The following is an 11,524-nucleotide window of genomic DNA, read 5'->3' as shown; positions in this document are numbered from 1 at the left end:
AAGTCTGCATGAAAACCTTACTTTTTTTGTCTAAATTACAGCAATGCATTGATATTAAAATGAAAATGCACTTTAATGTGTAGGCTACTTTTGAATACTTAAAAAAGTATTTAACTCAAGTACAAACAGAGCAACATTCACTTGTAGTTGAGTAGGCTAATATTTGACCAGGACTATCTACTTTTACTCATGGTTGAGTAGGCTACTTTGTCCATCACTGACGACAGGCCTATATCCAGAGATAGTAGCAGCTACTAGTAATTTATAATAGACACCTTGGCCATTTGGCCATAAGAACTGCGACGATTGAGAGTTGTTGGCAACTATCATTTACTTGAACGTGACGGCTGTTAGCAGGGAGGGTTGGCTGGTACAGCGAGCATATGATCAGCACGTCCCTGTGATGTGGTTCATGTACGGTCAAAGAAACACTACGATCCCTGAGCAACGGTCCGTGACCACTGGATGCGGGGGAGAGTGCTTTCCAAGTCAAATCAGCCCCTGCAGAGGGTGGACTGTTTACACTGTCACACGGAGGGACTGTTTATGCTGTAACACAGCAGGAATTGAGGGGGTGGTGCGGCTGGTGGTGGTGGTGGTGGTGGGGAAGGCATAACCAAAATATCCATCCCCTCACCCGTACCCCGGTGGGTAATAATAGGTCTACTATGTAAATCATCAACTGCAGGTTAGTTTTGTTAAATTATAAATGCAAATGCATGGGTCCCATGTGGGTGCATTTGTGCGTTTTAAGAAGACACAAAAAAGCCCGATTTAAAATATGAATTTATTGTATATGCCTGTTTTATTATTGCCATGATTTTGTAAAGTGGGCTGCCCACATTACAAATCATGCCATTGTTAAATTCAGGATTTCATTAACAATGAAGATTATCTTATTAGCCTCTATTATTTCCCTTGCATGCTAATAGGCTATTCATTCGTTTTATAAATGGGTGAGAATTCTCACCAATTTTGTCCCGAATCAGAATTAAGGGCGGGCACGAATGCCTTGACGTTTTAATAAAACGAAACTATTTGTCTATGATTCTTTCTTTTTTTTTTTTTACTTTCTTCCCCAGCAGGAATTCTTCTATCTGGTGTCAATTAGGCCTGTAGTCTCTTGATACAGACTGTTGACTCCGTCAAATTGAAAGGAAAAGAAGAGTGCACTGTTTTTCCTTTATTTTTTGACAATGGTTTCTCATATTGGGCCTATACCACCACAAGGTGCAGCGGCTGCAGCCACCATGTCAAACAGGCTAATGGCTATGTCCTTCTTCCCAGAAGTGTTAGCAATGAATTCGGCTGGTCGTCGTGTATTCTACGAGCAAGCAGTAGCCTAAGCACATGCACATCATATTGTTTGAAGAAAGGAATTAGGCGGCCACGCTTTCGCTGGTAAGTCAACTCTGTGTGGTTTGTTTGCAGATATTACACGCGATGCTATGCTATTTCCTGCCTGTCTAAAATAGGGCAGCTGGCGTGTAGTCTGCGTTGAATTTGACCCTCGCTTCAGTTGCGTAGAGGAAGCAAATATATACGTCTTTCATCTTGCCACCGTCACGCTTTAAAATTGTTAAAGATGCTAATGATTTTCCAGCAGAAAACTGTCAGTGGTTCAGAAAGCTCAGTAACATCAAAACAATTTAATAAGATACATTCAATTTCATTGTGCAACATTTGGAACTGTGCAGCTCATCTGTTAACGCTATCGACTCAAACATAAGACCAAATGCCAATTTTGTCTAAATGTGCGTGGAGAATCCCGTGCTGTCTGTGAGGCTAATTGCACTTCATTCAACGTACCTTAGTCTAATAAATAAACATGAACTTCTCTTGGGAGCTCTTGAACTGGCTACATTTTTTGAGAAGTGGGGGAAAAACAATGGTCCATAAGACAGATATTTTTTATCAAAAACATAAACCAAAAAGCATAAACATAAAACCTAACAATTGATAAGCACCCTGAAACACTTAAATGCAAATGGCTTATTCATGAAGTCATTACCACTGTTTTCCCCAAAGACATTTGCATATGCATGCAGTCATGAAATTGAGAGAAAATTAAGAAGATGGATGGCAAAATGTCCTCGTGTAGTAGCTGTCATGCCAGTCCTTCAATACACCTGTCCCTCATCAGCTCTTTCAACACAACAGAGTCATTCTTTATACGAAAGGACCAGTCCGCCCCCATTTTGGGCCATGTTTATCTGGTGTCATTTTCTCACATAGGGCCTATGGAGTGTTTGAGACCAGCACAAACATGCATGGGTAACTTGGTACTGTAGGTCCTTCATGGGCGTACCGAGGAGATGATTGTGGTGATGATGAGGTGACGCAGGCCAGAAGCGGACAGACCTGAGCCATCTGCCCCCTGGCCTTTCTCCACCCCTTTCTCTATGCACACAGAATAACGTCCTACTTCTGTGCCCCTTTCTTACTCCCTGTGTGTTACCGATGATACTAATTAAGGCTCTGTTCTACAGTGGTTCTCAAACCCTTTAATTTCAAGGACCCCCATAACTCAAGAGTGTACAAATGGAACCGTTTTGGTTCCATTTGAACACTGAGTTACACACACCTATACGGGGCCATTTGTAACACACTCAAGGACACTTTGAGTCCCACTGCCTAGTGTTTCTGTTTTACCAAAATGTAACGGCCTACATTTGTATCGGTAACACCTGTGATTGAAGGAAGTAGGGAAGGGGCTCGGAAGTATAGGAAGATTTATACTGTGTGCATAGAGCCTATTCCTTTCTCCCCTGTGTCCTGTCTCTGTCTAGTGGAGACTTTACAGTGTTGAAGCTGTGACGGGGTGGACAGCGTCACGGTTTGGCTGTCCTGCTCTTGAAGGCCAGTGGGGTGGTGAGGTCACAGCTGTGGGGAGATAGAGCACTGCCACTGGCTGGCTGCCATGTGGCCCCGGTCACATAGGCCGACGTGGTGCCGCTGTACCCCATGTAGGGCGACACTTGGGTGGGACGGTGGTAAGGAGGGATGCTGGGAGCTGTGACATAGCTGTTCACTGTGGGCAATCCACTCGGCATCTACCGAAGGAAAAGAGAGTTGTTATTAAGGGTATATCTCTACTATGAATCTCTAAAGAAATTGTGTTAAGGGCTTAACTACTTTGTGTCAGACGCTTCTGCTTTGAGAAGATATACTTATAGTTTGGGGACCAGGGTGTGGACAGACCTGCCAACCAGTGACATCATCAGTAAGCATGCTTGAATTCCCCATGATGACGTCACTGGTAGATAGGTTTCCGAACTGTCCATGATAGCCCTCTGAGATGCAGAGCGTGCAGATGAAAATGGTGCCATCTTATAAGGACTAATATATGAATATAAGGTATCGCAATGTGAATTGTCTTCCTAGTTCAGAAATTAGGAAATTAATTACACACAGAAAAGTCCTCACTTCCACTCTGTTAATGAATTCAGACTGAAGGTCCCATTATTCATGTGTCAGTTGCGGTTTACACTTTGGACAGAGTGAATTGAAAATGAGTAATCCCAACTTTGGTAGACGTATGTTTACAATTTAGGCATTTAGGAGATGCTCTTAATCCAGAGCGACTACAGTAAGCAAGAACAAGTTAACAACACATGCATCATGGTAATACATACATAACAAATTGAATCATAACTAAGCTATAAGAACCTAACAGTAGAATACAATTAAACTATGAGTGTACACACACACACACACACACACACACACACACACACACACACACACACACAATTTCTTTGTAGCTGCATTTTGTGCACTGTAAAATCCTCAGTGTAAATTTAACATTGAGGCTACCTGCAAGGCTGAGTGGAATGCAGGAGAGATAAGAGCCCGTGAAAAAGAACAGAACTTGAATAGCTCATGCTGTCTCCTAGATTACTCAAATCTTGGTCAATTTGATTCATTTAACATTTTCGTGAAACCCATTCATTTACTGAGCAGCTCTAACATGGACCCAATTCAGGACCATGCAGCAAAATCTGATTCAGTTGACTGACTTAAATCGTAACACTGAGGGTTTTGCTGTGCAGTAAGAGTTGGTTACAAAATGCCACAATTTGAAAACAGTCAAATCTGCACTTGCTAAATGAAAGTAAAGCTTATTGGAGTAATACTTAAATTACGGTCTCTCTTAAGGCCCCTATCAAAAATAAATAAGTAATAATAATCATAAATATATTAAGGCAGTTGAAAGTGAGAGAGTCACTTTTTCAAATGACTGCTTCTTCTGAAATTGATGCATGCCGTTTTGGAACATATATAGCTAACTCCTCAATTTCCTATATTATTGTTATGATCGTAATGTCTCAAAAGTTGACTCGAGATGCAGGCAGGGTTCTTTCTACATAAGTGGCAAAGTGCCATGCCAGATGATGGGAGACATGAGGTCTGGGTTGGGGTGGGGGGCACCGGCTCACCGCAATACAAATGTCACAAGAGATTGGGAGTGAAAAGACAGGAAGAGTTGAAATATGATAGAGAATGAGGCAAGCATAAGGCTTTCACCATGAATGGTCTAGCGTTGCTGGCGGAGCGACAAAACTTAACTGGAGGAATTCAACAAAGCTTTTCAACATTGGGGCAGAATTTATATTCCTGGGTGGTCTATGACTACTGACAATCACTGGTGGAGCTGCATGCTTTTTTCTGTTCCTCTGTCCTGTTTGACTAGGATTTGCTGTTAAGATAGCTCTGTGTGTGTGTGTGTGTGTGTGTGTGTGTGTGTGTGTGTGTGTGTGTGTGTGTGTGTGTGTGTGTGTGTGTGTGTGTGTGTGTGTGTGTGTGTGTGTGTGTGTGTGCATTCATGTCTGGGGGTGTTTATGCGTGTCAGTGTGTTTGGAAGTTTGTGCAAATTGATCTGATTATGCTAGTTTATTCCACAAAATGCCAAATTGACTTTAAAAGTGTTACATCATTATCAAAGTCATAGATTTTCAAATAAATAACCCCATGATAAACTGTCATGATAGAAATTAAAATGTATGAATGTATAGAATGTAGATTGATTCATAGTTCCATATGTTAGATCTTTGTATTATTTTCTCTCCCCTCCCCCCCCCCCATCAAGATCACCATCTTATAGCCTATTGCCACTAGACTAGGTCTACATTTCTTCAGTTTCGAAATTATTTGTTAATTGAGTTATTTCCATCTCCGTTAATTGTCAATTTGTATAGTATCCATCCAAGCCTACTTTAAAAGCTCGACTGAATGTCAAGACAAAAACGCTTGCATGATTGACAATAAATAGCCCTAGAAAAACTCAAACCAAACCTGATAAATGTTTGTATAACCATGTCAAATGTGCACGGCCATATTACTACTAATAATAATAATAATTATTATTATTATTATTTTGATCAGCTATTGTGGCGTTAACGCATGTTAATCTGAAATATGGCAACCTAAATTTGTTTGCTAAAATTTTCGTTTATTTGGAAACGCAATTTATAAACGGTGTCTGATTGATATATCGTTTCAGTCCTTTGGAGACACGGGGACGGAAAGTGGGCATTATGAATGACTTCCGAGCCGCAGGCTCTGTTTAGACTTGTGCGCATACATTAACCCTGAATCGAAATTTAATGATCCAATTCTTCTTTCAAATGAGGATCGTCTGATAGTCCCATGGGCGCATCTGATTGCAGTGCCTCTAGAAATAGCTTACGGCCAATGGCCAAACAGCCAATCGGCGTTTAGACTGCAGGGGCTATTTGCGACTTCTCATTGGACCGAAATAACGCCAAAAGACACAAATGACCCAGAACATCTTTCGTCACCCTATATACGTTCTCGTTTAGGGCAATAGAGGAAAATAAGCTTAGCTTATATGCTTATTTGGGTGCAGTGTGGATATCGAGATGTCTTGTGGAATTTGCGCCAAAGAATTGCTATCATGCATGGTTGCCATACAGCCGCAACAAGCACAGCGTGAATATCGTACAACATCGGTTGGGATTTATGTCTGTCATTTTCTTTCAGTCTCACTCACGCCTTTTCACGCACGGTCTCAAATGTTGCACGCCTAGGTAGGCAACAGTGCAGCAGATAAAATGGCTGATGCAAAAGAGCAAGCTTTTATAGGCTATATGCCCTTTTGAGAAATAGTTGTTGTAACATTCTTGTTTTGCCGTGAAATGCAGTCTGTAATTTATAGTTGTTCTTTTCTGCATTTTCTGCTTTGCACTATAACTCGTTCTGTATAGTTTGTAGGCTAACCACAGAGTTGTGCATGCCATTACTTTGAAGAAGGCTTCACACGCCCTCAATGTCTGACTGTATCTGTTGCTTTATGCTGTTTTATATAAAAATGAGCGTAGAAACCAAACTATGCGGCTTGAAATTGTTTAAATGGTTTTGTCTCCACCAGGAATCGCGTGCCATGTAGGCCTACACGAAAAATAATGTGCCAACACATGCTCGACCACGCGCGCATTAGTTGAAGCTACCGTATAGGCCTACGCATATACTGTCACGCCAACACGCACGCGTGCACACAGGTACAGCGTCATCATATCCCGCCATTGTCGTTTTCAGAAAATCAAAATAGCCTTATGATGAGATTATTATTATTTTATAATTAAATACTGGCATGTGCCGCTGACATAATTGTAGCCACCATGAATCATTTGAAAATCTAATCAAAAAGCCTCTGGATTAAACAAATAGTCCTCCCCTGACAGGCTGAGATGCATTTATTTTTCAGTTTTCGTTATTTTATTTAGAAACTGAAACAATTGTGTCAGTTGTATTTAATAACATTAGAGCCTACATAATAACAATGCGCAAGCTATTAATAGGCTATGCAGTTTCCAGTTTTTATACAATGACTGGTAATGGGCTATACAATAGAATTGTTGAATGCTTAATTTCCCATATAGGCTATTTGAATTAGTCAAGCAAATATAGGCCTATTTACAACGCTCGAAATATTTAGCCCATTCCACATGACTCGTCTTATAGGACATAGGTCATACTCATAGGCTATATACTATTTCTATTTATTTATTTGTTTTTTTGACAAATCTTGTGGACAAATCACGCATTTTTGCGCCAAATGAATTGTTAATGCCACTGAAACACATCCTCAACTAAAATGCAGCTGAAATCCGAAAATAAACAAGTTGTCTTATGTCTTTAGGAATTATTTGTCATTCCTTCTGTATAGCCTATATGGGCTGCAATTCATTTTATATAGCTTAGACGTGCATGGTTCTGCAAAAAATATATGAAAATAAAGAATGGAAAAAGTATTTATAATGTTCACTTAAATGCAGTCGTGCAGAGACCAATCCAACACGACACTGGAACAAATGACAACGTTTGAGTGCGCCCACTACAGAAGGAATGTATTAATATCGTGAGACAATTTTCCAGGCCATATACTTATTATTAGATCATTAAGCTTGGCATTAGGATCGTAGCCTTAATTACCAGACTCTTATACTGACCGTGTTTAACACCAGGCAGGTCTCTATATGCTAGCATTTAGTCCTCGAAAGTGGAACTCTAAGTAAATGAGAGAGAGATCCTTATTTTTCTTTTACCTGCATGTGTATTTTGCTTCAGGTTCTAAATGCGGTTTATCCACGCCATTGACTATAATTATTATTATTATATGGTAGAGCTCGCTGGAGGAAAAAAATCCTGTTTTATAGCGTTTAATTCTTCTAGTTTGGCACTGCATGGGAATGGACGGACTGTCACTAACTGGGGGCAAAAGAGAGACAGACAGGAGATAAGGGACATCAGAGAAGATAAAGAAAATACCTGAACACTTTCTAGTTCTCATGCATGCATTTATCTTTGCAGATCTGCACCCCATTGCCAGACTATAGACCATATACATACTACCGGCCCTATATAAGCTAACATTTTGCTTGACTCATTCAGTATTTTCCCGCACGAACAATAGACTGAATAGTTCACGTTTGTGACAAGCATCGTCGCCGTACAAAACAGCTTCATTCCATCCCTGCTGAAATCAGCGTGCGCGAACGTGCGCGCCCCCATATAGCCGCTGATCAAACTGAAGGCCAATTCATGAACGCAATGCAGTAAGACGACCCTTTCGTGTAATAGCCAGGAGCATTTAGCCCACCAAACGCCTTCCTGTGGGGGGACAAATTAGATTTACTTTAACCGCTTCCCCTTTGTGCGTGATGGATATATTATACACGGCTCCCAACGTTTAAAGAATAGAGATGGGGAAAGCAAGCCCACCGGTGTTGTAACTTGATGCGACTCAAGACAAAGAGTGTCTTATTTAAGATAGCTTATATTCAGCCTATAATTGTTCCTATACTTCTCGAAAATATATTTTTCGATAGGCCTAATAGTGGCCTATAATGAATTCATCATAAGTGTGTGTGTGTGTGTGTGTGTGTGTGTGTTGTGTGTTAGACCTATATAGCAGCCTGATATTTAAGTCCCTATTTTGATTTTACAATTACAGGGTAATAGGCACGCGCTTATACCTGTCCTTTGTAATAAGATTCATTTTTTTAATGAAATCATATGGCTGGTGAAATGATTGTGACACTAAAGGAGGCCTCACGTCACGTGTATGGTATAGGCTACTTATTTCGGCTTTCCAAACCTGCCGCAAACATCTGTTAATAATTTGGAAATGCATAAATTGTTTAGAAAGGCAGCCTTTGAGAACACATTCCTCCCCTAGTAATTTCTTGTTCGGCATGAAATATCTGCCTCGCATTTGAGAGACAATGTGTTGTTTAGACTGACCGAGTTAAGTTTGCATAGAATTGCCGAGGCCTCCCAAATCAAAGCACTGTCTGTCTGCTGGGCTGGGCATGTTTCTGCAAGGCACTGTCGTGCTATATAGGTATACTCTGTCCTGACAGTAGTACTAGCTCGGGCCCTCGGCTGACAACACTTCCCTTGCTGCCACAAGAAACATTGTCTCAGGGAAAAAAGAAAAAAAAGTTTCACAACAACTTGTCTACCATTAACAGTGATTTATGGAGGATCCTGTTTCACTGTTTCCAAAACAGTTGCGGTGCTATTGAGTGCAAGAAGAAGTTTTATGGCTACCTGCATGTTGGCCCTACAAATATGCTTATATAGTCTATCTATATGCAATCAAAATTACCATCGTAAAACGTTAATCTTTAGCACTATAGTAAACAGTAGCTTATCGCAGTCCAGACTCGACTAAAATGAAATCCCTTAAAATCGAAGAGCGTATATAGCCTACTCTATAGCCATACTTTTGAATGTGTGTGTGTGTGTGTGTGTGTGTGTGGTGTTTGGTAATAACAGCGCTAATACAAAATGTCTGGTTCCTGGCAAACGTTGTGCACACCTAATTCTGATTCCGTTCACCTCGCCACTGCGCCTTGCTTTGGTTTGTCCACCCAATAGGCTATTCCACATCCGCTTCTTAATTATTACTGCAAGCTGAACCATCTGTTTCTATGTAAGACGTTTGAACTACAGTGCTATAGCCTATACTTTCACATCAATAACAAATCGGAGCCGAGGAGTAGGATATGATTTGCTCTCACTCCCTGCAGAGAGGCCTACAAATCAGATCAGCTTTCGAGCGTCACTTTAACCAAAGTTGTTGTAACTTCTACAAAACGAGAGTACTGAAGTACTGAGAGTACTGAAGAACTGTTAACACACACACACACACACACACACACACACACACACACACACACACACACACACACACACACACACACACACACACACACACGCATACACACTATAGCAACATCGAGCAAGCAAACATGCATGCATGCATGCATGCAGCAGCGCACAAAAACCTTAGAAATTACATTGTGCCCTTTTCGTATAGAACCTCAAAAACACAATTAGTTTCCAAAGTATAGGCTACAACATGCTTACTTTGTTGCTCTGTTATCGACCGTATCCCAAGAATATCTGTTACCGAGTGCGAGGAAGGCCATATCCTGTGCATAGCCATGTGTCCGGGAAGGGTGTGCATTCCGGGGGGAGTGGGTACTTTGGTCCCCGTGGCACCGATGGGAGTTGGATACGAGTATATGTGATTGTACGGTATAGCGGCCTGTGGTGGTGGGTGACCCTGCTTGCTCGACTCGTACTGATTCTGCTGGGACAGATTCCCAATCTTGTTGCGAAGGATCCGACTGATCGAGCTGACAGACGGCAGGTTGAACTTGTCGCAAACCCCGTCAGCGAGTAGTCTGTCCCGAATCTCCCAGGCAAAAATCCCCGGGTCTCTCTGTTTGTATGTCCGTATGTGTTTGACCACCGTGGGCGTGGTGACCCGCGGCTTGCTGCCTCCGATAGCCCCCGGGAGAATAGAGCCAGTCTCGTTGTACCGAGCTAAGATCTTGCTGACGCAGCCATGGGAGACCCGGAGCTGCCTGCTTATGTCACACGGCCTTATTCCCAGCTGGGCCAGCTCTACAATCCTGAGCCGGATGGCATTGGGTAGTGGTCTACCGTTGACGAAAACACCACCCAGCTGGTTCACCTCCCCGAAGGCTGGTTCTATAGTATAATCAAAAACACACAAAAGAGAAGAAAATGTAACCCATCACGCCAGCAGCAAGGCCCCAATTTGCTAGTACTGTAGGCTAAAGTGATTACACTTGTACGTCTGCTGATCATTTGATGCGGTGACCAGTTTATGCATTTCAGTGTGGGCTATGTTAGGCTAAACTGAAGTTAATAAAGTGAGTTACTATATTGACTGCATGTTAGGTCTATTATTTTGGCACGGTTTTTCGAGAACCAATATATTTCTGAGCATCATGCATGCATCAAGTCGACCAGGAGCAAAGCCCAGTGTCTTGGGTTAATAACAATAATAATAATAATAAAACACCCTCTACATACCACGGTCTTCATCAACGTATTGGTGATCTAACTAGTTATATTTCTCACAATGTTTAATTTTGAGTTTGATGTTTGGATAACCTATATTTTACTGCGTGCTTGAATAGACAGCGGCCATTGCCAACGTTCAAGCATAATTGATTCGTTCAACAATGCGTAACAGCCTTTCTCCTCAGTTAGATTACATCGTGAGGAAATCGCAACGCGGTGCAAAAACAATATGCCGCGCGTTTCCACATACCGTTGCGAGTTCGACCGATCGCTCCATCCCCTGACACCAAAACGTTCAAACATCAACTTACCCATTGCGTTATATCCACAAATGATGAACGCGGTGTCGCAATCACGCCTCCCGTGTGGGTACGGTCCTGTGTCCAGTTTTGCGAGTGTCCAGAATGCTGTCAAGGAAATCCCCTCGTGCGCCACGGGTATACGATAAAGAGCGAGAGGAACAAATTCGCGATCTGTTTCCTGATGGTCTGGGAGACAGGCTTACATTTCAATCTGCACAAATCATGGGCTGGACTTCCAACACTTTCCCCGTCTGGTAGCGTCAGTCCGCCAATAGGATGTCTAGATCGCGCACAGCTGCTATTCTATTGGCGCAAAACTTTGACATGACATGTGCCGTGCACGGGCTTCCCCCCTC

At 41.9% G+C, this 11,524-nt stretch overlaps 1 protein-coding gene across 1 annotated transcript; it reads right to left on the bottom strand.

Moving 5' to 3' along the window:
* Positions 1-1,630: 1,630 nt before the first annotated feature.
* Positions 1,631-11,358, bottom strand: pax9 (paired box 9). Its single transcript, XM_080784455.1, is given in 4 exon segments — positions 1,631-2,839; positions 2,841-3,053; positions 9,941-10,527; positions 11,178-11,358. Coding segments are annotated over 4 exon segments (846 nt in total). The 5' UTR covers positions 11,182-11,358; the 3' UTR covers positions 1,631-2,797.
* Positions 11,359-11,524: the final 166 nt, after the last annotated feature.

The sequence above is a fragment of the Protomyctophum bolini genome (genome assembly GCF_963924005.1).
Source record: "Protomyctophum bolini genome assembly, chromosome: 15".
NCBI classification, from domain to species: Eukaryota; Metazoa; Chordata; class Actinopteri; order Myctophiformes; family Myctophidae; genus Protomyctophum; species Protomyctophum bolini.
This window is presented reverse-complemented; position numbering and strand designations above follow the sequence as displayed.